Raw genomic sequence first — 24516 nt, forward strand, 5'->3', positions numbered from 1 at the left:
GGCCGAAATGTTCTGATGACCTGCCATGTTCTGACCCGACCTGATGGCGCGGACTCTGCAGGTGAGCCCTCAGGTGTGTCTGGGTGACAGGTAACGATCAATAAGCCGATTAGGAGAAAAACAGCCGATAATCAGCAGCAGTCAGCTTTATCAGGTTTATTCCTCATCAGTCACGCGGCGGCGCCACAGGTGAGCTTCCTGCTGCGCGGCCAGGTGTGGGCGGGGCCTGATTGGCTGACAGCTTTACAGGTGCTGGACTTTAGATTGAGATAAACCAGCAGCAGCTGCTGACGTCAACTCAGCGACAAGCTGACCCCGGCAGAGGTCACGCTTCCCCAGCAGGGGTCTTTAAGCAATATGCTAGCAGCAACATGCTAAGAACAATTGATGCTGGTCATGAATGATTCTGCAGAACCGGAACTGGGCCGATGGAGCCGGCCCCCCGCTGGCTCCTCCGTTATCAGCTGCATTGATTTCTGGCGAGTCAGGGATCGATATAAAAGATCTGATCGCAGGATCGGATCAGAAACTTCTTCCTGGTCTCAGCAGGACCAGGAGCTGAACGGAGCGCTGCAGGTAACTGGTTCTGGTTCTGGTTCTGGGTCGGATAAAACGGTCTTTAATCTCACAAAGCTCTTCTTTAATATTTCAGGTTTGAATTTCTTGGCTCTGAAAATAAAATAAATGAATGTTTTACATTTTAGATTTTATCAGACAAAGTTTGTTTTAATAGGTTTTAAGCTGTTTTTATAGAAATTATAAATTTATCGTTTCATACTGACAAAACCCGAATAAATATACACAAATGAACAATTTCTCTTTATTGCTATTTCACACGAGAATAATAATTTCAAAGTAATTAATGATTGAATTATTTTACCGCAGTGTTTGTGTAGCTTTAGCCAGAGAGCATGCTGGGAGAAATTGGCCGGTTCATTTCCGGCTAAATTATTGTTGCTTTGAATATTTCCTGTTCAAAGTGCAAATTGTTCTAATATAAGAAAAAAAAACATGATTCTGATCCAACCTTATGAACTGAACTTAATTCAGCTTAACTGAACTGATTCTATCTGAACTGAACTTATTCTATCTGAACTGAACTTATTCTATCTGAACTGAACTTATTCTATCTGAACTGAACTGATTCTATCTGAACTGAACTTATTCTATCTGAACTGAACTTATTCTATCTGAACTGAACTGATTCAATCTGAGCTGATTCTATCTGAGCTGATTTTATCTGAAGTGATTCTATCTGAACTGAACTGATTCAATCTGAACTTATTGTATCTGAACTGAACTGATTCTATCTGAACTTATTGTATCTGAACTGAACTGATTCTATCTGAACTTATTGTATCTGAACTGAACTGATTCTATCTGAACTTATATCTGAACTGATTCAATCTGAACTGAACTGATTCTATCTGAGCTGATTTAATCTGAAGTGATTCTATCGGAACTGAACTGATTCTATCTGAACTGATTCTGTCTTAACAGAACTGATTCTATCTGAACTGATTCTATCTGAACTGAACTGATTCAATCTGAACTGATTCTATCTGAACTGAGCTGATTCTATCTGAACTGAACTGATTCTTTCTGAACTGATTCAGTCTGAAGAGAACTAATTCAATATGAACTGAACTGATTCAATCTTAACTGAACTGATTCAGTCTGAAGAGAACTAATTCAATGTGAACTGAACTGATTCTATCTGAACTGATTCTATCTGAACTGAACTGATTCTATCTGAACTGATTCAATCTGAACTGAGCTGATTCTATCTGAACTGAACTGATTCTATTTGAACTGATTCTATCTGAATTGAGCCGATTCTATCTGAACTGAACTGATTCTATCTGAACTGAACTGATTCAGTCTGAAGAGAACTAATTCAATGTGAACTGAACTGATTCTATCTGAACTGAACTGATTCTATCTGAACTGATTCAATCTGAACTGAACTGATTCTATCTGAGCTGATTTTATCTGAAGTGATTCTATCTGAACTGATCCTATCTGAACTGAACTGATTCAATCTGAAGTGAACTGATTCAATCTGAACTGATTCTATCAGAACTTAGCTGATTCTATCTGAACTGAACTGATTCTATCTGAACTGATTCAATGTGAACTGAACTGATTCTATCTGAAGTGAACTGTTCAGGATGTCTCGCCGCCTGTCCTCTTTGGAGGTCGTCCTCCTCGTCGTCTCGTCCCTCCTCTTCCTCTGCTGCGGCGGCCTCTGCGCCGTTTCTTGGCTCAGCCTGACTTCTGGAGGTAAGTGTTCCGGTTTCACTCATGTGACTCTAGGTTCAGTGCTGATGATGTCACCAATGATGCGTTCAGGTGCAGATGAAGCCGTGCAGCTGTCGGGTCGCTTGGTGATCACAGCAGGAGTCGAGTTTTCTGACGAGCTCAGAAACTCCAGCAGTCCCCGGTTCAAATCCCTGGCCTTTGACCTTCAGCAGCTGGTGAGGCTTTTATTGCGAAGGGTCACAGGAACACTTAGCAGGGGCTTTTATTCTGAAATGCTGGAGACAGCATCCTGCTAAAAAGTTGGCTTTTAACATAAAAACCAGGAAGTTTTGTTCAGCTTCAGGAGAGGTCAGCTGACAGCAGTCTGGCCTCTGATTGGTTGGCAGGTTTATGAGGCGTTCAGCATCAGCGACCTGCGGCAGTTCTACCAGTTCTGTTGGGTCCGAGACTTCAGGTTAGACCTATGACCAAACACTAACCAATCACTGATTAGTCAATCACTGAAAAATCACTGATCAATCACCGACCAATCAGTAATCAATCTCCGACCAATCAGTAATCAATCACTGATCAATCAGTCAATCACTTTGATTAACCTCAAAAAGCTCTTCTTTAATATTTCAGGTTTGATTCACTGATTGATCAGTCAATCACTGACCAATCACTGATCAATCACTGATCAATAAATGAACCAGTTCCTGTAGTTCCAGGAGGTTTGTGGGTTTTGTAGTTCGTATCGTAGCTATGGATTCCAGGTTTCCAGTGACAGGTGGACAGGTAAACATGGCTGAAACTATGACATCATCAAGATAAATGTTTGAAACTAATCTGACCTCATTTTGGAGGGAACTTGAACATTTTTAGTTTGAGCCTCTAACACGTCCACAGAATGAATCCAGAATAATTTCAGCTGCTCATCAGAAAGAAATTAAAACAGGAAATGAGGAACTGGACAAATTCATTGATCATTGATCATTTCATTCAGTGTGATTATTAATCATCTGGTGTTTGGTTCTGACCTCCAGTCCTGGCAGCGTGGTGGTGACCTTTGACCTGAGGTTCAGTCATCCAATTGACACTGACAAGGTGGAGCAGCAGCTGAGGGCGGGGCTTCATGTGGCTGGGGGCGGGGCCTTGGTGATTGACACCAACAGCATCCAGATTACAGGTAAATCTGTGATGTCACATCCTGATCAGGGGTCAGGATGTGACATCACAACATGAGCAGAACATTGGATGAGATTAGATTAGCTGTTATCTGGCCATTCAGAAAGAAACATTCAGCTAATGTCCACCATGAGTTGATCCAGCGGCAACTGACAGCAAGAAGTAGGAAGCAGAACCAGAACCTGAACCGAACCAGTACCAGCCAGAGAATCCAGCCAGGATGGGATGACAACAAGAAACTTTTAAACTGGAAGAATTGGAAACCAGTGAAGCTTTCTGGAGCTCCCAGTCGATCTGAAAGATTTGGACTGGACCGGGTTTGATGAGAGGACTGATGGACTCTGAATCAGATCAATAATTATCAATAACAATCAATAAGGATCCTTATTGATTGTTATTGATGAATGTTGATCAATAGGCAGTTAATCCAGTCAGTCTTAACTGGATCATCTCTGTTAGTCCGGATTCATTTCCTCCAACCAACCACCAGCTCTCTGTCTTCCTGCAGAGAAACCTGAAAAGACAACACCTGCAGCAACCGGCAACACGCCTGCAGCAACCGGCAACACGCCTGCAGCAGGTGAGTTTTTCTCCGGGCAGAAGTTCAGTGAAGAGGTTCCAGGTTCTGGTTAAAAGTTGACCTGCAGGTTCCTGACAATCTAACACTGATTGATCCACCTGATCCGTCTGATCCTTCCTCCAGTTTCTCTGAGCTTTCCTCAGACCGAGGTCCGATCGGGTACAGAACCTGAGTGGGTTCTATCAAACTCATAAACCCGTTTGGGTTTATTGGTTTAAGTGATTAGCTGTGTTTCCTTTAATCATAAAATTGCACATATTGAAACTACAAAAATAAATTCTCTTAAAGGAAACAACAATTTTGAAAAAAAAACCCTCCTGTTTTTAATAAGACGTTTTTGTGGTTTTTCAGCCGTATCAAATTATTACACAAAACTGCAATGGAAACTTTTTTGCATCCCGCGAGTCACAAGATCAGCAGCTGGAAGTTCCTGCTGGCAGAAACCATAAAGATGGTGACAGGGCATAGCAGAGCGATGGTTGGTTTGTGTTTTTCAGATAATGTGTAGACGGCTCCACCAGACCTCCCATTGAAACGCGTTGAATCCATCGCTCTTCTCTAAAATGGCCGACTGCAGTCTTCCCAAACGCCACATACGTAGAAACTCCCAAGTTTATTTTATGAACCGTAGCGTTTGCCGCCTTCCGCTTCCAACAGCTGCAGAATTTGGACACAGATCCATCCATCTGTCCATCCAGTATTAGGAGACAATGGTTCTGATTGGGTGTTGATGGTTCTGGTCGGGTTCTGATTGGGTTCTGATCAAAACTTGACTGGGTTCTGATGGTTCTGTCTCTAATGGGTCTGTGTTTTGCAGTGACGTGTCCTCCTGGTCAGACTGCGTGTTCTGACGGGTCCGGTTGTTTTCCGAGCGACTGGTTCTGTGATGGAGTCCCTCACTGTTTGGACTCGTCTGATGAATCTTCCTTCTCCTGCGGTCAGTGAAGAATCCAGAGGGGCAAATAAACCAATCAAAGCGGTGCATTTATGAACCAACGGGGGCAGGGATTATTTGGGGAAGGTCATGTTGGGTTCAAGGACCTGTTAACTGCTAGGCGCTCTCTCAGGTAACAACGGGCTGCTGTGATTGGTTGATTTGCCCTGGAGGGTTTTGGCAGGAATGTGATGCATTAGTTTCTGGAAGTCAAAGGTATTCTGGTCATGAAGGACTGTGATGTCACTTCCCATGTCTCCATAGCAACGCCATGTGATGGACAGTTTGTGTTGGAGGGGCCAAGCGGATCCTTCAGGTCGTCGCAGTCTGATGCCTACAACAGCAGCGTCTTCTGCCGCTGGATCATCAGGTCCAAACACGGTTCTGAACGTTCTTCCTGACCCAGTTTCCTCTTTAGGTCCAATGTTTTCCTGTTGCGATGCGTTCAGGGTGAGCAGGGGACTGTCGGCCCAGGTGACATTCCAGCAGTTTGAGACGGAGGCGAACATCGACGTCCTGAGGCTGTACGAAGGAGTTGGACCCAACAAAGTTCTAGCAGGTCAGACCTCCTTGGTTCTGGAGGACCCTGAATGCCTCGCGGTGCGTCCAACACGTTGAACTTTAACCTGGTGATCTTATTGGCAGCTGAGCTCTCAGGCTCCGAGCCCCCTGGTACTGTGTGGCTGCTGACCGACCAATCAACAGTGGAGTTTACATCGGACAGCTTCAACAGTCTACTAGGCTTCAAAGCATCTTTCAGAGCCGCCGACACCTCTGGGCTGTCCGGTAAGAACCGGGCTGGGTCAGAACCCCATCCTACAGTCAGAACAGGGCTGGGTCAGAACCGGCTGCTTTCTGGTTCCAGACCCAGAAAAGCTCAGCTGCAGCTTCGAAGACGGAATGTGTTTCTGGAGGCAGCAGCAGGATGATGAAGGAGACTGGATCAGAATCAGCGGCGCCACCTTCCCCTCATCAACGGGTCCGAATTTTGATCACACCCTGGGGAACAGCTCAGGTGAGTGGACCGGTTCAGTTGAGTGGACCCTTTGGAGCGGTTCTAGTGGGTGAACCCTGATCTCTGATAGGGTTCTACCTGGTCACCCCTATGAGTCCCGGCCAATGGGAGAAGAGCTTCCGGCTGCAGAGCCTCCCTCTGACTCCACCCCCTCAGCCCACCTGCCTGAGCTTCTGGTAAACAACAAACGTGTGAAAATCTGTCGTCTCATGCTGGGCACCAGGTGTGTGAGCATGTCACCTGTCTGCAGGTATCACATGTTTGGTGTGGAAGTCCATCGTCTCAGAGTCGTCCTCCGTCCCTCACTGCCAGACGCTGATGCCGTCGTGCTGTTCCAGAAAGACGGTAACTATGGCGACACCTGGAACTATGGACAGGTGACCCTAAACCTGACCTCAGACGCCATGGTCAGTGACATCACCAGGTATTCCACATGCCAGACGGTGTTAGAGGTCACCTGACTGACCATGTGACCTGTGCAGGTGGAGTTCGAAGCTTGGAAGCAAGGAGGCAGGTACAATGACATCGCTCTGGACGATATCACACTGACACCTGAGCCCTGTGGCCCCGCCCCCCCAGAGCCAACCAACGTCCCACCTCCCACTACTATGGCGCCCATACCAGGTGAGTCAGCCACACCCCCATGCTAGCTAAACATCATGCCACGCCCCCAGGTTAGGTAAAAATCAGTCAGACCCCCATTCTGGGTAAAAATCAGTCACACCCCACGCTAAACTAAACATCAGACCACATCCCCATGGTGTGTAAACATCAGGCAACGTTTTATAACCTGGTTGAGTTCCAGTCAACCAGAACTCTGTACCTGAGGAAGGCCATGTTCACACCTGTACACCTGACCCCGTCCTTCTCTCTGATTGGTTCAGCTGACTGTGGTGGACCTTTTGATCTCTGGGAGTCGAATTCCACCTTTAGCTCTCCAAACTACCCGCGTTCGTATGGAGACATGGCCAACTGTGAGTACATCTGTGTTTCTATCTGTGTTCCTGAGCCTCGTCTACCTGCTAACCTCACCTGTCTGCTCACCTCTGCAGGTATGTGGACCCTGCATGCGCCAGCAGGTCAGAACATTCAGCTCCACTTCCTGGACTTTGATGTAGAGGCGACCTATGACATGCTGGAGGTGCGGGATGGGGCGGGGTCTAACTCCACCTTACTGGGTAGGCTCCAGGTTCACCTGTCCCGAGTCTCCAGGTGGGTTTGCTCCGACTCAGGTGACCTGTTTCTGTTTCCTCCCAGCTGTCCTCACCGGCAGTACTGGCCCTGCCCACGACCTGTTCTCCACGTCCAATCAGATGACGGTCCGGTTCTTCACGGACAGTAGCGGCGCTGGCCGAGGATTCAGCGCCAACTTCACCTTTGGGGTAGCGCTGGGGTCTCCAGGTGAGAGCACACCTCAGAGGTCCAGGTTCCGGCCCGGCCAGAGGTTCTGATCACCGTCTGCTTGTGAACAGCTCCGTGCGCGGCGGCTCAGTTCCAGTGTCAGACGGGAGCCTGTATCCATGGCAACAGCCAATGTGACGGTACGCTGGACTGTCCCGACGGTTCTGATGAAGCCAACTGCGGTATGTAACTGGGTCAGAGCGGGGAGGGGACGGGTCCAGGGGATCCCAGAACTGAGCCTCGGACCTGGTTCCAGTAGGATCGGGTAGCACTGATTGGCCTGGAGGTTCTAGGTCAATCAGAGGCCTAGAACCTCCCCTAGTCTCAGGTGTTGGCACAAACAGGAAGTGATGCGTTAACCCCTCCCCACTTGTTGCTGTGTCAGTTACGCTGCAGGTAAACGGCTCCAGGCGGCTCCGGGTCCAGATCGGCTCCACTCCGCACACCGTGTGTTCTGACGGCTGGACCTCTCACCTGTCAGACCTCACCTGTCGGTACCTGGGACACAGGTACCCCTGATCTGCAGACAGGTCCCGTAGGACCAGAACCGGTTCTGAGCTTTGACTGCTTCCAGGTCCGGAGACTCATCTCTGCTACCAGCTCTGCCTCAGGACTCTCCGTTCGTATCCGTCAGCCTGACCAGAACCAGAACCGGTAACGGGTCACTGGAAACCAGCGTGAGGTAAGCAGAAGCAGAACCAGATCTGGTTCAGAGGAACCTGCTGACCTCTGACCTCTACAGTGAGACGTGCAGCAGCGGGGAGGTGGTGTCTCTGAACTGCACCAACCAGCGTGAGTAAAGCCGAACCTGAAGCAGAGAAACGCTGCAGCCTCAGGCGCTGACTGTTGCTGTTCACAGCTTGCGGGCGCCGCCAGGTGACCCCGGACCAATCAGAGGCCAACACTTTGGACCAATCAGAGGGCAGAGGACCTGCAGATGGTGAGATTCTGGATCTAACCTCTACTTGACCTTGTCGGGGTCGTTGGGTTCAGTCTGACTATCGCTGCCAGGTGACCACAGAGTGGTGGGCGGAGTCAATGCAGCAAAGGGGGCGTGGCCTTGGATGGTGTCTCTACATTGGAAGGGCCGCCATGTCTGCGGCGCCTCGTTGATCGGTGGCGACTGGCTGCTGACGGCGGCGCACTGCGTGTACGGGTGAGAGACGCGCCTGAGGCTAGCAGCAGGTGAACCGCCGACCTGCAGGTGGCGCCATGTGCCATGTTCTTCTTCTCTGTCTACAGGAAGAACCTCCACCTGGAGTCCTGGTCGGCTGTCCTGGGGCTGCACGCTCAGTCACAGATACACGCTGCGGAGGTTCAGACCAGACCAGTCGATCAGATCGTCATCCACAGAGAATACGACCGGCTGACCAAACACGGCGACATCGCCATGATGCGTTTGCAGCAGCCAATCAACTTCACCCGTGAGTTACACATCAGAGTCCTAGTTCACTCACCTGACACCTGCATGTGACTGTAAACCCAGAGCAATGTCTGTCAGGCTGATGGTAAACCCCGAGTCTTGTTTGTCAGGCTGATGGTAAACCCCGAGTCTTGTCTGTCAGGCTGATAGTGGCCCTTGGTGTGTTGCAGAGTGGGTTCAGCCTGTGTGTTTGGCTGCTGAAGGTCAGAATTTTGCTGCAGGAAGGAGATGCTTCATCGCCGGCTGGGGCCGAGAAGCAGAAGCAGGTTAGAAGCAAGAACAGCCAGCAGAACCCAACAGGGACATCGTGTTGTGTTCTCACCTGTCCACCCCTCACCTGTCTCACCTGTTTGAGTTGCAGGTTCTCTTCCTGATGTCCTCCAGGAGGCAGAGCTTCCCCTGGTGGAGCAGGCCCAGTGCCAGCTCCTCCTACCTGAGTACACCGTCACCTCCAGCATTCTGTGTGCCGGTTACCCTGAGGGCGGAGTCGATAGCTGCCAGGTAACGGCTCACCTGGTCTTACCTGTACAATTGGTATAGAATCAACACAACTTAAACCAGTTCAGGAAGCTGGTCAAATGACTGACTGAGGGTCAGAGATGATCTGACAGCTGATTGGTCAGAAATTATCTGACAGCTGATTGGTCAGAGATTGTTCCAGTTTTTCACTGAACTGGGAATATTCTGTCTCTTTGCAGGGAGACTCTGGAGGTCCACTGATGTGTGAGGAGGACGGACACTGGACTCTGATTGGTTAGTGTGTCTTTCTGTCTCTCTCTCTTTTTCTCTGTAACTTGCTTTCTGATCTCTGATTGGCTCCTGACAGGCGTGACGTCATTTGGCGTTGGCTGTGCACGACCTCAGAAACCTGGGGGCTATGCCCGCGTGTCAGCCTTCGCCTCCTGGATCGCTCAGACCAGACGCTCTTCCTCTCCGTAACATGGAGGACTCGGGGGAAATTGCTTGATCAGAGCAGTAAACTTTTAAACTTTGATTAAATCTGAAAAATGTAATTGAAAGAAATAAAAAGCGTTGAAATCTTCTGAGTTGATTTGTGATTTCTGACACAGTCCAAACAGCTGATAGCATCAGGTCTCTTTCCTGGTCTCTTTGGGTTTCCATGGTAACAGGTGGACTGAATCTCTGAGCTAAACCAGAAACTGATTGGACCTGCTACAGATAATAATAATTTCCTGTTTGTTAATATGCTTCATGGAAGCTCCGCCCACTTTGGGTGTGGCCAGGTGTGACATCATCATCTGTGACGGGGACTCTGGTTCAGTTAACTGGTGATTATTTCTACAGAGCTTCAGCCATGATGGAAACATTCCCAGCAGCATGATACTGCCATTGTTTATGCTGCATCACGTCTGACCTGGTCCAGACCAGAACCTTCATCAATTAATCAATCAATCAATAAATCAATAAATCTTTATTTAGACTTCACACACCCAGAAAGACCAAAGTTATCTACAGGACAATAAAATAAAACGTGACCAATAAAACTCCTACAATAAATCAATAAATGGATCACTAAAGATCAGAACATCCTGATCATTTTAGATCATCTGAGTTTTGAAAGAAAAGAGCTTTTAAAACCAATAATTGATGTGTTTTCAGTCACTAAAGCCAGGAAATGACGGTGAATAGGAAAACTTAAAAAGCTGTTAATCAGATCAGGCTGCAGTTAAACAACATAGTGTTCTGTTTCTGTTCACTTTGTATGATCTGACATGACCTGAGACAAGCAGCGATCTGAATGTCAAAACTTTAAAAACCAGAATTAAAACCTAAAATCAAACCACAAGCATCTAGGCAGCATATATATATATATATATATTTAAATATATATATATATATATATGTATATACATATACATATACTGTACATATAGTATACAGTACAGACCAAAAGTTTGGACACACCTTTTAATTCAATGAGTTTCCTTTATTTTCATGACTATTGAAATTGTAGATTCACACTGAAGGCATCAAAACTATGAATAACACATGTGGAAATATGCACTAAACAAAAAAGTGTAAAACAACAGAAAATAGCCCTTATATTCTAGTTTCTTCAAAGTAGCAACCTTTTGCTGTGATTACTGCTTTGCACACACTCTGCATTTTCTTGATGAGCTTCAAGAGGTCGTCACCTGAAATGGTTTTCACTTCATAGGTGTGTCCTGTCAGGTTAATAAGTGGGATTTCTTGCCTTATAAATAGTCATGAAAATAAATAAAACCCATTGAATTATAAAGGTGTGTCCAAACTTTTGGTCTGTACTGTATATTATATATATATATATATATATATATATATATATATATATATATATATATATATATATATATATATATAACAGGAAGTCCAGTTGTAGTTATAACAGTTATAACAGGAAGTCCACATACAGGAAATTGTCAATATTGTCAATATTGTATAATTGTACAGAAAATGAAACAATAGAACATATTTTAGTTTGTAGAAGGTATGAGATTAATGTTAGAGGAATTTAGAAAAAAATAAAAAACGATTTGATTTGATAAGTGTGCTTCGGGTAAATTTAGATTGTTTTCCAAAAAAACAAACTACAATGTGAATATAATAAAGATAATTAATAGAATATGGTAATGTTTGTAAAATGATGGACTGGCGACCTGTCCAGAGTGACCCTGCCTCTTGCCTGTTGACCTCTGGAGAGAGACACCAGCTGACCTCTTGACCCCACTGGGATAAAGGGGGGGAAGAAAATTGATGGATGGACCATGTTTGTATAAATTCATGTCAGTAGGTGACGGTAATGCAACCATCAGGTTTCTTGCCAGCCGCCAATAAAAAAAAGAAGAAGAAGAAGAAGAACCCGGAAGTGACGTCAGACTACCCGGCTGTCTGTGAGGTGTTGTCGGGTGAGACGGCGTAAAATCATCTGGTTTCAATATTTAATCCTTTAACTTGCTGATCCGGATCGCTTCAGCCCGCTGACGTCACAGGGTCGCTTTTCAGCAACAGCTAGCTCAGCAGCTAGATGTTAGCGTGTAGCTGATCTCAGATCTCCGACCTGCAGTACCACGTGATCACGCTCAGGATGAAGAAGATGATGATGATGGAGGTGTAAACTGGTTCTGGTGTCTATCTGAGGTCCAGCTGGAGGGTCAGAAGGTCAGTGAACGTCTCATTTCAGCTTCAGGATGAGCAGCCGAGGAGCTCATAGGGAGGAAGAGGAGGAAGACTTCTACGACTGTCAGGACAGCATGGAGACGAAGGAGGAAGAGGAGAAGGAGGAAGAGCTTCCGAAAACAGACAGAATAATTGGGAGAGGAGCCAAAGAGAGGAAGCGATGGACAGAGGGAGGAGGGGACGAACGGGAGCGTCAGGAGGAAGAGGAGAGTCAGGAGGAAGAGGAGAGTCAGGAGGAAGAGGAGCGTCAGGAGGAAGAGGAGAGTCAGGTCTTTCAGGATTCAGATGAAGAAACGTCCAGAGTGGAGTTTGACGATGTCTACCTGAGGGAGGTGGAGAAGGAGCTGACGGAGGAGGAGAAGGAGGTAACACCAGTCTCTGCTCCACAGTTCCCCCCAGTTTAAACCAGTCAAACCAGTTCAAGCTAGTTTACACCATTACAACCAGTTCAGAATAACTTAACCAGTTTATACCAGTTCACACCAGTCTGTGGAGCTTTCAGGCGTCAGGTTCTAAGTAGTAAATCTGAGCTGCGAGTGTTTCCGTTTCAGAGTCGTCGGCAGCAGAGCGTCGCTCTGAAGGAAACGGGAAACGGCCTATTCAAAGCCGGAGGTGAGTTCAGTTCTGCCTACAGTCTGGCCCAGGGTTCAGGTCATGATGCGTTCAGGTGCCTTGTTCCCCTCTGTGCAACTGTTTTTGTGTTTCTGCAGACTGGAAAGAGGCGGCGCTAAGCTACACCCAGGCCTTGGCTCTATGTCCAGTTAGCTGCAGCAGAGAAAGAGCAGTGATGTTCTCCAACAGAGCGGCTGCAAGGATGCACCTGGTAAGGCTAATGTGATGCTAACGCTATGCTGCACCTGGTAAGGCTAATGTGATGCTAATGCTATGCTCACCTAGTAGGGCTAACGTTATGCTAACGCTATGCTCACCTAGTAGGGCTAACGCTATGCTGCACCTCGTAAGGCTAATGTGATGCTAATGTTATCCTACACCTGGTAAGGCTAATGTGATGCTAACGCTATGCTGCACCTGGTAAGGCTAATGTGATGCTAACGCTATGCTCACCTAGTAGGGCTAACGTTATGCTACACCTGGTAAGGCTAATGTGACGCTTATGCTATGCTGCACTTAGTAGGGCAAACGTGACACTGACACCATGCTAGAGCTTTGCTGCTTCTGATTAGGCTAATGTGATGCTAACGCTATGCTACCTCAATACAGCCTGTTGGCTCCTATGTTTTTAAATATTCTAAATGTTAGTTTCTTTGAGTTTTCTCGGCTTTGTTGCTTTGCGTCTAGTTTTTGATATATGAGTGGACTCAGCTAACCCAACTCTCCTGTTAAATAACAATGCTAAGTGTATTAGCATTATGCTAATGGTTTGTACTAGCAGAACGCTAACAACTCTGTGTCTTTTCAGGACCTGAAGGACGAGGCCATCTCAGACTGCAGCAGAGGTGAGTCATCACATCATTTTATCACCTTTTACTTTAAATAAGCTAACCAATCAGCACACTGGCTCTGGTTACCATAGCAATAGATCTGGATCCAGAGTACCTGCGGGCGTTGCTGAGGAGGGCGGAGCTTTATGAGAAGTTGGAGAAGCTTGATGAAGCTCTGGAGGACTACAAAAAGGTTCTGGAGCGAGATCCGAGCCACAGTGGAGCACAGCAGGCCTGCATGGTGAGTTCACTGACCGCTGGGACCAACGAGCACTGAAGTCTGGTTCCGACTTCATGAGGAAAACCATGTTTCAGATTCTGTACACCAAATTTGACCCAAATCCTCAGTTACGCTTTCAGTTTAAAGTCCTTTTGTTCCCGTCTCACCTGTCCCACCCTTCACCTTGTGTGTCCCTCAGAGGCTGCCTCAGCAGATTGAGGAGCGAAACGAGAAGCTAAAGGAGGAGATGATGGGTACGTACTGCCCTTGAACGCACCGCGTCTGTGCTGTGAACACCTGGTCCCTGAACCTGTCCTTAAACGTGTGTCCTGTCCAGGTAAGCTGAAGGACCTGGGGAACCTGATCCTGCGGCCGTTCGGACTCTCCACTAACAACTTCCAGATCGAGCAGGACTCGTCCAGCGGTACCTTCTCCATCAACTTTGTCCAGAACCCCAATAACAACCACACCGGATGATGTAATCGTGACATCACAGAAACAGATTATCAAATTATGGTTGAGGTTCCTGATTGGTTAAAGCTACAGGATACCGCAGGACATTGCAACGCCAGACTTCAGACTCAACCAATCAGGAGCTTGCTTTCTGATGACATAATCTGCTGTATCAGCTGTTAATAAAGCAAACAAGAAGTGATGCAAGCATGCTTTTGTGACATCATCAAACAGACGGGAAACGGGGCGGAGCTTAATGAGTTTATTATGAGCAGGAAGTGAATCTGATTGGTCAGTGGGCTCGCCGGGACAGGAGCATCTCTCTGATGTTGTCCTCTGCTTCCTTGACGCTGCGCTCCAGGTACACCTTCTTCTGCTGAACACACACAGGTCAGAAGTCAGAGCGGACCATACAAACACAAACCAGGCTGAGTGTGATGATGTCATGGCTTTGGAAGAGCCTGATAGGCTGACAGTAGATCCTTCAATTTCATTCAGAGCAACTTTTAAAAAGTGAGTTTTTGCTTTTTGAGTAAATGATAAAGTCTGAGCCGCCTCAGGATGATGAAGGCCACAACTCAGGTCTGCAGAACCGGACCTGCCGCGCCAGATGAACCAGCAGCAGAACCGTGATGTGTTCAGGGCGTGCAGCAAATCTCAGCTCTTTACCTCCAGCTCTTTGATCTTGTCATTGACCGTCTTCTGTTTGTCGGTCAGCAGGTCGTCGATCTCTTCCTTGGACTGCAGGACAAACCTGAAATGGCAGACAGTCACAGATCGCCCTCTCCGCCGATGATGTCACGGCTCAGTGGGGGACCACTCACATGCGGCCGACGCCCTCGTAGAGTCGCGTGTTGGTAGGGAGCGTGGAGATCTCGGCCTGCGTCAGCTTGGTGTGTTTCTGGACCCGACCAAGCTGCTCGATCTGCAGGTCGGCCAGCTTCACCTTCTGCTGCGTGTCGATCATCTTCACCTGCAGTTCCGAGAAGGCCTGCAACGACAGGAGGCGTCACTCTGAGCTAAAAAAACAGCCCCAACAACAGGAGGCGTCACTCTGAGCTAAAAAACAACCCCAATAACAGGAGAGGAGGCGTCACTCTGAGCTAAAAAAACAACCCCAATAACAGGAGAGGAGGCGTCACTCTGAGCTAAAAAACAGCCCCAAGACAGGAGGCGTGGAGCTGCAGCTTCAGGGCCTACAGTGGAGCCTTTGCTCCAGTCATTGAGGGACATGTCCTTCAACCTTTGGACGTGTCCCTGGTCCAACACATCTGAGTCTCCTGCTGAGTTCTGCTGATGACCTCATTATTCTCCTCATGTGTTGAAGCAGAGACGCCTAGAAGCTGCAGGACACCTCCAGGCCTGGAGGACCTGGGGGACCTGGGGCCTCATGTATAAAGCGTGCGTACGCACAGAAAATGTGCGGCGCCATGTTTTACACACAAGTCGGCATGCACACGTTTTCCCTGGTGTGAAAATGTGCGGCAGCCGCGCGAACGTTTTCTGTGGACAATAACAAACTACAAAGCGTTAAAACTCACCTAAATACACTGAAATCTGACGACATTCACATTCAATTATTTAGACCAAGATATTATTATTAAAATAATTAAAAAATTATTTTAATATTTTATTGTTTAAACGTAAACGATGAAACTGAAGCACATTCATCCTCAGACAATAACCTAACAAGCACACAAAATGAAAATAAAATTAAAGTATGTGAAAACCTCACTCCAATGTAAATAGTACTTTTCCTCAGTTTTTGTCTCATAAAGATGTAACGCGTTGGTCTGTGCGCCGGAGTGCATGAAATGCATCTATGGGGTCATTTCATTCTCACTAAAAGAAGAAAACAGCAGATTAACTCAAACCTGCTGATTAAAAATAATCATCAGGTTTGATTATTGATCAAGGTGTGTATACATACAATATCATGTATACAAGCAGCTGCGTAAAGGTGAGCTTTGGCTCTGATGGAGAACATCGCCAATGGAAGGATTCAGAGGGAGCAATTGATCAGAGATCATATTGATCTGCTGGGAAATGCTGATGATGGTTTATTAGTGTTTAGATTAGACTGATCATCCTGGAGCTCTGAGCAAAACTTGAAGAAGTTGCAGTACCGGTACCGGTACCGGTGTAACTGCCTGCAGTCGAGCCAGGCCCGCTTTGTGAATGCGCCTTTCTGGACAGAAGGCATTTCTACTCTGTAAATGTACGATTTATGCTCATGATTCCACTATTTAGAATAAACGTCCACATTCCCCACTCAAAGCTCTGACACGCTCCCTGTCTTTAAATCCCGACTGAACGCTCTGCTGTTCAAACAGGCATTTTCTTTCTTTATCTTTTTTTTAACAATTTGGATTTTTTTTTTTGCTTTAAAATGTATTATTTTTATTCTTGTGAGGTGACCTTATGTGCTCTTAAAGCGCCTTTTAAATAAAATATGTAATTATTATTATTATAAATGCTTCTACTGCTACAAACAAGGACGTTGCCATGGTTATTGCTTCACGTGGTGGCAGACTTCCGGGTATTTAAACTAATTTACATATGTATTTATGGGTGGCGACAGGGCGGACCATCAGCTGCGCTCTATTTCCCGCAAGTTGGGATTTATAAAGGCAAAGTGCGCGAACGGCTTTTACATCTGAATTTGTTTTTGTGCGCAGCCCTTTTCTAAATTTGTTCGTACGCAAAGTTTTAGTGTGAAAACTGCGCACTCTTTTATGCACGAGGCCTCCAGCAGTAATCCTCCCTCAGAGTTGACCCACGAGGTTTCTGGTCCTGGTACCACGGCACCAGGGTCCGGTTCCAGAAAGGAAACCAGTGGGAATAGATGAGTGGTGCGTTCAGAGGCCGCTATTTCCTCCGGGTGAACGACCGGGTTCTGACCCTAACAGAGCGGCTGCATCCTGAGGAGAGCGGGGCGGATACACGCAAAGAAAGGCGAAAAATAATCAGAATAATCAGTCCAGAAACAGAAGAGTTCTCCGGATTCTATGGAAGGTCCAAACCCGACTACAGAGGAACCATAAAGTTGGAACCGCTCTAACAGAACCCCGAACCTTCCACACTTATCGATAAATGAGGTTCTGGTTCCGGCTAGCCAGATGCTGCAGGCTAATTGCTAGCTGTTAGCTTTCTGTATGGTCAGACCGGAAACAGGTGAGCGCAGAGAGTACCACTTAGTACCACTTAGCACCAGACAGAACCAGAACCTCGGTACCTTCTTCAGTTCCAGATCCACGGGAGCTGCCATCATGCGCCTCTTCTTCTTCTCGGCTCGCAGCGACGTGGAGGACTTCCGGGTGCGTCACTGCCCCCAGCGGTGACCTGAGAATGTTTTTCAAACAAACAGTACAGATGGAAACAAAAACCTTCTGTACAACGAGAACATGATGCAGGAATAATAAAACATTTAGATCAATGAAAGGTTTTCAACTATTCTGATTCGCTCTTTAAACTGCTTTTATAAAATTTGGTTTAGATTTAAACAATGAAAAATTACCCGTTAAAATATTATTTAGAAAATTTTCTTGTTTATTCAAAATATAATGAATAAATATTCAAAATAAAAGCACCAAATGTAATGATTAGTCAGACTGAGGCAATACAATGTGAAACAGTTTGCAGTTAAATAGTAAATGGATTAAATCTCATTTTCAGCTGTCGACCTTTAACCTTCTGCCGATTTATTCATCAGGTAGATGGACCTCATCTGATCCAGGACCTCTTGAACCCGTGGGACCCAGATTCAGATCCAGATCGTCCTCTGGGTTTTTATGGTGGAGGAATCCCCCCGCCCCCACCACACACACACACACACACACACACACACACACACACACACACACACACACACACACACACACACACACACACACACACACACACACTAACCAGTAGGTGGCGCCATGTCATTTCTTGCAACATCAATGAACCATCATAATGATATAATGATCCTCAGTCACATTGAGAAGAAGAAAATGTGTTTTTTTGGAGGATTGGGCTGAAATATGTACAGGAAGATTTTAATGATAATATGGAGCTGAGAGTTCAAATGAAGTAAAACAAATCCTCCCAAAGTGCTCATCCTGTTCATGTTTCATGTAAAAAACTAACAAAAAAAACAACAAGAACATCCTCTAAACAGATGAAGAAGAAGCCCACAATTACCCAGTCTAACTATTAATGGAGTATCATTCACTGACTAATAACTCAATAACTACGTAATTAGAAGCTGTCTACACAAAACTTTATTCACTTGGAAGATAAATAAAATTAACATTCCTTGCAAATTTACAAAATAATCAATTGAAAGGTTAAAACCTCTACATTTTAAAACTCCACATATAACCGAAGGTTAAGGAAACACACTCTAAAATTTAAATTTTATTTATCGCTGCAAAGAGCTACTAATAAATCACTTTAAAATAGATGACAATAAATGCTCATTCTGTGAAAGGGATATAGAAACGATGGACCATGTCTGTTATGAATGCAATCAAACCAAGACATTTTGGAATCGCTTACAGAGGTGGAAAAAACTGAAAATTGCACTTCCTGATTTCTAGAGATATGGTAACATTTGGAGTGTTATTAAAAAAAGGAAAGCAATAGAACTCTGGATGTGTAATCTGATATTTTGTCTTGCAAAATTCTTTATTCATAAGCAAAGAGTGCTGAGATTCTCCCTGTCATGGAAGAAATTACATTAGCAAGAGTCTGGATGAGAAGAAATAAGAAATTTATTAAAACCTTGGAAGATGAGAACAGAAATACAGAGTCAAAGGAGTCTGTCAGTCTGTGCTGACTAACAGTGGACCTGGCTTCTGGTCAGAGAAGAGAGACTTGATTGGACAATAGGTGTGAATCCCTGATTGTGATGTACCAACACAGATGGTCTGGCCATTTGTCTATTGTTAAGGATAGGGGGTTGTTCTTTGATGCTAGAGGGGGAAGATAAGTCCTGGGTTGGGGAAGTAACACTAGATAGTCTCCAGGATCAAGGACGTCCCCTGCTGTTATATGGCACTGTAGAAGTCTATAGGAGAGCAGCTTGACCAATCACATGATAAGATCATGCAGATAGATGATCTCATCATCAGACACAATCTTAAGCAGAAAAGGGGTGAGGGGCACATTCTAAAATTTTCCATTACAGTCCCCAGTTCTTAACATTATTTTATCTGAATTCCAGATTTGAAATCTCCAAAATATATTGAAACATATGAATACCTGACTGAAAGGGTAATGGAATTGCCCACCAACGCATGTTGATCCTAAAGCATTTATCTCCTTGTTGTAGTTTTATTTAGTATTTTTATTATTGTTTTAATCAGTTTTTTTTTTTTTTGCATTCCCATAAGTCCGCCACTGCAATGTCCTTGATGGATTTACACTATTGTGAATTATGCTTGTTTTGGTAAAGTTAAAAAGAAGAAGAAGAAAAGGAAGATTTGATTTTTTAACAAAACATGTATTTATACAATAATTTAACAAGACACTGTTAAATACATGATCAGGACATAATAAATAAATAAATAAATATTCACATAAGCAGCTTGTTATAATGTAGTTCTCCCTGATCAGAAATGCTTTACAAAACTCTTAAAGCTCTAAAACCCTTCAAGTCCCCGGTGTGTCTGTGAAAGAACAAATATTATTAAATTCCCTCTGAATATCTATTAAGACCACACTCCAGTCCGGTAGGTGGCGGTAAATGCGCCTTAAGTTGGTTGCCATCCGCCAATAAAGCCAAGAAGAAGAAGAAGCCCCGCCCCGCAGGCGGAATTCTGTGAGCGCGGAATTTAATCTGTGAAGCGAGTCGCGCGGTTTTTCACAGTTTCAGCGCGAGCTCAGAGAAACACCAGCTGGACAGGTAAACATCCGCAGCCTCAAGAAATCCTCCCGTCATCACCGGTCAGACATGGCGACTCCTCCGAAGCGGCTCCGCGGAGCTCCGACCGGCTCCCGCAGACACAGGAAGATCTCCATCGAGGGAAACATCGGTGAGTTCTGCCTCAGAACCTGTGGACTCAGGAACAGAACCCGTCCGACCCGCCAGAACCGAAGCAGGTGGCGGGAACACAGCGGACCAGCCGCTGGTGGAGGGTCCGGGCCGGACTGCGACAAAACGGCGGTCCGGGCGTTTTGGACCAGACAGGCCCACCAAATATAACTCCTCCGTATTTATGATTCTTAAAATTCTTTATGTTTGAAATACTGAGCAAATGACAAGAGCTTGATTATAGCCTAAAGGTCACAGTACCAGTCTGTGATTCAGAATTCCTTCTCTAACAGGAGATTAGATGAAGCATTTCTTTTTACAATCTCTTATTAATCAATTCCACATTGATTGTTTGGAGGCCCATTGAGACCAGAGGACGGTGAACTGGTTCAGCTGGACTGAGGATCTTCTGATCCGTTTCATTAACGTTCTTCTACAGGCGGTTCAGGGAGCGGCCGGCGTCTGCTCACAGCTACTTCAGGCTGAAATTAAGATTTGATGCAAATATTTCACAATGTCAGGTAGAGATTCTGTGTTATCCAGAATAAAGGTGGTGCATTTCAAAGTTAAGACTTTATTGACCCCTAAGGGGGGAAGCTGGTTTGTCCCAGCACAGCACACAATAAAACTTAAAATAAATAAAGTAATAAGAATAAACAAATAACAATGAGCAGTGATAGTCTTAAGGACACACACATATCGCTCAGTACATTACTAAATATATATTCAACATTTAAGACACACAGTTCTACAGACTGTATGAATTATAAGAAACTTAGGAGGGTCGATGGCGTGTTTACGAAGGAGAGAAATGGTGGTCTGTTTTCCACTCGGCATCACATTTCACTGCATCACTCCCTGTGGTCGGCAGCTGAACTGTCAGCTGGATTCGGTTTGTCGGGTTCAGTAGGAGAGGAGCTGATTGATGGGTCCTGGTTCAGTCAGTGGGTGCTGATCAGGTGTGTGTGTGTGTGTGTGCAGCTGCAGGTAAATCCACCTTCGTCCGCATCCTCCAGGCTTCTTCCTCGGACTGGGAGGTGATCCCAGAACCGATCGGGAAGTGGTGCAACGTTCAGAGCGACGGCGACGATGTCTACCAGGTGAGCAGCTGAGGCAGCCAATCAGAGGCTGGTCCAGAGTGGGAGGAGCTTCCTGTTGTAGAACTGCGTAGACCAGAATGGGCTCTTTGTGATGTTTGCTTCATTTCATGCTGGTGGTTCTACAGAGAAGTTATGAAGAAAGTTAATCGATCATAAATTCATTAATGGGTTCAAGGATCAAACAATATGAAGCAGCAGGAAAAAACTGCAGCTGAAAAACAAAGTTATGTTGAAGTTTTTGGTATTTTAAAGACTAATATGAAAGTTTAGCTTCTTCAGACTGAAGGGTGAAAGTTTCTCCAAACTGATCAGCAAGACAACCTGACCTCTGACCTCTGTCCACGCGCCTAGGAGCTGAGTTCCTCCCAGAAGAGTGGAGGGAACATCCTGCAGATGCTGTACGACAAGCCGAGCCGCTGGGCCTACACCTTCCAGGTAAGTGCAGCAGGCTCCGCCCCCTGATGCTGCGCTACGCCTCACCTGTGTCTCACCTGTGCCTCACCTGTGCAGAGCTACGCCTGCCTCAGCAGAGTCCGGTCTCAGCTTCAGCCTCCATCAGCCAAGCTGCAGCAGGCGGAGAACCCGGTTCAGTTCTACGAACGCTCCGTCTACTCAGACAGGTACCGACCAGAACCAGAACCCCACCGGCCGGGTTCGGTTCCTCCAGAACCTGATCTGGATTTTCTAGACAAATCAAAGTGTTGTGTTTCTGTGGGCGAGTGTGAAAGGTCATCGTCACGGCAGCACCTGGCAGGTTCTGTCAGGGTTCTGGTTCAGCCCGAGATTCTGACTGAAACCCAACAGAACCGTTTCTCTCTCCACCTGTCTCAGGTACGTCTTTGCGTCCAACCTGTTTGAGAGCGGCAACCTGCTGGACACGGAGTGGAGCGTCTACCAGGACTGGCACACCTGGTTGCTGAACCAGTTTGAACCCGATATCGCTCTGGACGCCATCATCTACCTGAGAGCCCCCCCGCAGGTAAACGACCACTCCTCTCCCGCCAGGTGACCGGCCCGATTCTGAGAGCATAACCAGGTCGGTCACCTGGCCGGGTCTGAATAACTGATATAAACAGATCTTTAGAACGCGGTGCCTTCAGGGTACCTACAGCAGGTTCTGTGTGAACCTGCTGCCGGTGCCTTCAAGGTCCTCTGTGTGTTGCAGCGCTGCATGCAGCGGCTGCTGCACCGCGGCCGGCAGGAGGAGCAGGGAATCCCTCTGGAGTATCTGGAGCAGCTGCACTTCAAACACGAGGCGTGGCTCTACGACAGGAACCTCCGGTAACTGAGCGCGCTCAGACGGCTGCTGCTGCGTTCAGGGCCAGTGGGATAAAATCATTTTTCTGTGCGTGCAGGCTGGACTTTGAGTACCTCAGTGAACTTCCTGTTCTGGTTCTGGATGTGAACGAAGACTTTCACAACGATCGGATCAAACAGGAAGACATCGTTGATAAGGTGCTTTTATATTGAAAGTCTGGTGGCGCATTTATTCTGAAAATCAAACACAGCTTTTATTCTGAAAGTCTGGTCACGTGACATTCATTTGTTCTGCAGGTCAGGGAGTTTCTCAGCACACTATGAAACTCCTCCAATCACCTCACAGAATGTCAACAGCAAGGCTTCTGATTGGACAGCAGCTTGTTATGATGTCCCCCTATTGCGACTTTGTAAAGTTTAATTTGTTCAGTTTTTATAGTGAAAGCGCCTCAGTGTGTGTGTGTGTGTGTGTGTGTGTGTGTATTTATGCTTCAGGTTTTTTTTATTGGTCTTAAATACTGGAAGGGTTCCTGTTTCCTACACACTAAGGAGACAGTGAATGCATCCCTTCCTAGATTCTGTAAATAAACGAAATTGAACCCAAACTGCTCTGACTCTGTTACTGGTTCTGGATGGAGTCGGCGCAGTTCAGAACCCAGCTCTGAATAAGACGCTGATAGATCTTAGAAATCTGAACTTTTTTTGCCTTTTATGTTTATTAAACCTGTATTTTCTGGTTGTCATGGAAACGTGAAGCTCTCCAGTCAGCGCTCCGATAATAAATCTGAATGTTTCAACGGTTCCGGTCCAGTTCCACCAATCAGCCTCAGAAAACGCTGAACCAGGCCTGTTCTGGTTCTGGTTCCGGTAGGGTGGGTGGGTAGACCTGTGATGAACATCTGTCCAGAGTGGGTCCATCGGTTCTGGTCCTGTGCTGTAACCTAAAGCATCAACAAATTACCATTGCTAAGATGACTGGATGAGACTGCCGCCTCACAGATTTAAACTTTCATCAGTACTGGGATAAAGATCCACAAAACGCCGAGTCATCCTGACTCACTTAGTGACCAGAACCCAGACAGAGCAGTCTTCCTCTGCTGCTGCACCCAGAGGACGCCCCATTAGCAGAGGAACACCAACTGGTCCCTCTATGGACCCCAGACCTCCAGCTCTCTGAAGAGGTGTGGGGCCCACTCTGACTCAATCAGAAAGTCCTTAATCAGCAGGTGGAGAAGCCAGATCTTCCAGTTAGCATGCCGGTCTGTCAGGGTGGGTGGTACTGGAAGCAGATCTGAAGTGGACCGAGCTGAGCTCTAAGTGGAACACATCTTCAGCTGACCTGCTACAATCTGGTATCAAACATGTGACTGAACCAGTTTCAGAACATTTCCTCACCAATGAGGTGATTTTCCTGGAATGTGAATTATGATAGAGAACTTGAGCCAGGATGGGACTCTGACCTGAGACGGGAACAGACTAAAGATCTAAAGACCCAGCCATCAGGAACACCGTCAGGTCCTTTTTAGGTCAACACACTGCAGTGAGCGTCTCGCCTCACATTGCGTCACCTTGAGGATGGAGCTGCTTCATTGCACTACATAGGGTGAGGGAGTGAGAGCAGCAGAGTTTTGAGTGGAGTCTAGGATGGGCGGAGTCTATCATTACGTTTATCGTGGTTCAGCTTAGGAAAAGTTTGGTGGAATGTAAAGGTGAAAGGTCTTCTGCATAGCAGTGAAGATTGAGGGCTGAAGGGAGATGCTTCCAAGAGGGAGAAGGTAAAGGACGAACAGAAGAGCACCGAGCCCTGGGGGACGCCTTGAGGTGGGGGCAGTAGAGGAAGAACTACTGGTGAGGTATGACCCAACCCAGGCTGGAGCAGACCGGAGGTCGCCTGTTGGTCTATCAGGTTCCCTAAGTTGGACCTCATGCTACTGTCCGGTTCCCGGGTGTCGGTGATCTTTATGAATAGAACAGATTTATATTCTGCGTGTGATGCTCTCATGTGTATCTGGACAGGTCATCAATTCATCACCGAGACAGAGAGAATGAACCACACACCTGAGGAG

At 46.3% G+C, this 24516-nt stretch overlaps 4 protein-coding genes across 6 annotated transcripts; 3 read left to right on the top strand and 1 right to left on the bottom strand.

The window, feature by feature from the left end:
* Nucleotides 1-340: 340 nt before the first annotated feature.
* tmprss15 (transmembrane protease, serine 15) lies at nucleotides 341-9825 on the top strand. Of its 2 annotated transcripts, none has more exons than XM_023341896.1 (28): nucleotides 341-576; nucleotides 2159-2283; nucleotides 2353-2477; nucleotides 2649-2716; nucleotides 3288-3430; nucleotides 3938-3984; nucleotides 4823-4946; nucleotides 5208-5313; nucleotides 5393-5502; nucleotides 5589-5729; nucleotides 5809-5958; nucleotides 6029-6134; nucleotides 6209-6365; nucleotides 6441-6582; nucleotides 6843-6932; nucleotides 7011-7136; nucleotides 7216-7359; nucleotides 7431-7541; nucleotides 7745-7868; nucleotides 7934-8041; nucleotides 8102-8151; nucleotides 8219-8299; nucleotides 8371-8515; nucleotides 8602-8783; nucleotides 8953-9048; nucleotides 9144-9283; nucleotides 9481-9535; nucleotides 9609-9825. In XM_023341896.1, the coding sequence occupies exons 2-28, from the start codon at nucleotides 2172-2174 to the stop codon at nucleotides 9719-9721; spliced, it is 3096 nt and encodes a 1031-aa protein (XP_023197664.1). In that variant the 5' UTR covers nucleotides 341-576; nucleotides 2159-2171; the 3' UTR covers nucleotides 9722-9825. The 2 variants fall into 2 exon arrangements, with proteins under 2 accessions (XP_023197664.1, XP_023197663.1); XM_023341895.1 differs by having other exon boundaries at nucleotides 343-576; nucleotides 3938-4009; nucleotides 4827-4946.
* A 2145-nt stretch (nucleotides 9826-11970) lies between these two features.
* ttc1 (tetratricopeptide repeat domain 1) lies at nucleotides 11971-14276 on the top strand. Its single transcript, XM_023342949.1, has 7 exons — nucleotides 11971-12324; nucleotides 12511-12571; nucleotides 12670-12782; nucleotides 13380-13416; nucleotides 13494-13642; nucleotides 13821-13875; nucleotides 13959-14276. Exons 1-7 carry the CDS (start codon nucleotides 11971-11973, stop codon nucleotides 14096-14098), a joined length of 909 nt encoding a protein of 302 aa, XP_023198717.1. The 3' UTR covers nucleotides 14099-14276.
* Nucleotides 14277-14321: 45 nt separating this feature from the next.
* On the bottom strand, nucleotides 14322-17415 carry pfdn1 (prefoldin subunit 1). 2 transcript variants are annotated; one of them, XM_023342950.1, is made up of 4 exons: nucleotides 17310-17415; nucleotides 14899-15065; nucleotides 14744-14828; nucleotides 14322-14447 (listed from the first exon to the last, which is right to left on the bottom strand). In XM_023342950.1, the coding sequence occupies exons 1-4, from the start codon at nucleotides 17343-17345 to the stop codon at nucleotides 14367-14369; spliced, it is 369 nt and encodes a 122-aa protein (XP_023198718.1). In that variant the 5' UTR covers nucleotides 17346-17415; the 3' UTR covers nucleotides 14322-14366. The 2 variants fall into 2 exon arrangements, with proteins under 2 accessions (XP_023198718.1, XP_005803591.1); XM_005803534.2 differs by having other exon boundaries at nucleotides 14322-14450.
* A 2446-nt stretch (nucleotides 17416-19861) lies between these two features.
* Nucleotides 19862-23055, top strand: LOC102220081 (deoxycytidine kinase-like). The gene is made up of 8 exons (XM_005803532.2): nucleotides 19862-20094; nucleotides 21075-21193; nucleotides 21545-21628; nucleotides 21704-21813; nucleotides 22025-22172; nucleotides 22359-22474; nucleotides 22549-22648; nucleotides 22748-23055. The coding sequence occupies exons 1-8, from the start codon at nucleotides 20013-20015 to the stop codon at nucleotides 22772-22774; spliced, it is 786 nt and encodes a 261-aa protein (XP_005803589.1). The 5' UTR covers nucleotides 19862-20012; the 3' UTR covers nucleotides 22775-23055.
* The last annotated feature ends 1461 nt before the right edge of the window (nucleotides 23056-24516 follow it).

The sequence above is a fragment of the Xiphophorus maculatus genome, chromosome 11 (genome assembly GCF_002775205.1).
Source record: "Xiphophorus maculatus strain JP 163 A chromosome 11, X_maculatus-5.0-male, whole genome shotgun sequence".
NCBI classification, from domain to species: domain Eukaryota; kingdom Metazoa; phylum Chordata; class Actinopteri; order Cyprinodontiformes; family Poeciliidae; genus Xiphophorus; species Xiphophorus maculatus.

What these genes read in the sequence shown, in the direction of transcription:
- ttc1 (XM_023342949.1), top strand. Translation starts at nt 11,971, where the DNA reads ATGAGCAGCCGAGGAGCTCATAGGGAGGAAGAGGAGGAAGACTTCTAC. An exon ending in CGGCCTATTCAAAGCCGGAG is followed by an intron (nt 12,572 to 12,669) that starts GTGAGTTCAGTT and finishes GTGTTTCTGCAG; the next exon opens with ACTGGAAAGAGGCGGCGCTA. An exon ending in CATCTCAGACTGCAGCAGAG is followed by an intron (nt 13,417 to 13,493) that starts GTGAGTCATCAC and finishes TGGTTACCATAG; the next exon opens with CAATAGATCTGGATCCAGAG.
- tmprss15 (XM_023341895.1), top strand. Translation starts at nt 2,172, where the DNA reads ATGTCTCGCCGCCTGTCCTCTTTGGAGGTCGTCCTCCTCGTCGTCTCG. An exon ending in GTCTAACTCCACCTTACTGG is followed by an intron (nt 7,137 to 7,215) that starts GTAGGCTCCAGG and finishes GTTTCCTCCCAG; the next exon opens with CTGTCCTCACCGGCAGTACT. An exon ending in TCACTGGAAACCAGCGTGAG is followed by an intron (nt 8,042 to 8,101) that starts GTAAGCAGAAGC and finishes TGACCTCTACAG; the next exon opens with TGAGACGTGCAGCAGCGGGG.
- LOC102220081 (XM_005803532.2), top strand. Translation starts at nt 20,013, where the DNA reads ATGGCGACTCCTCCGAAGCGGCTCCGCGGAGCTCCGACCGGCTCCCGC. An exon ending in CGCTCCGTCTACTCAGACAG is followed by an intron (nt 21,814 to 22,024) that starts GTACCGACCAGA and finishes CACCTGTCTCAG; the next exon opens with GTACGTCTTTGCGTCCAACC. An exon ending in CTCTACGACAGGAACCTCCG is followed by an intron (nt 22,475 to 22,548) that starts GTAACTGAGCGC and finishes CTGTGCGTGCAG; the next exon opens with GCTGGACTTTGAGTACCTCA.
- pfdn1 (XM_005803534.2), bottom strand. Translation starts at nt 17,345, where the DNA reads ATGATGGCAGCTCCCGTGGATCTGGAACTGAAGAAG. An exon ending in TGGATCTGGAACTGAAGAAG is followed by an intron (nt 15,066 to 17,309) that starts GTACCGAGGTTC and finishes CTGTCGTTGCAG; the next exon opens with GCCTTCTCGGAACTGCAGGT. An exon ending in ACAAGATCAAAGAGCTGGAG is followed by an intron (nt 14,451 to 14,743) that starts GTAAAGAGCTGA and finishes GTGTGTGTTCAG; the next exon opens with CAGAAGAAGGTGTACCTGGA.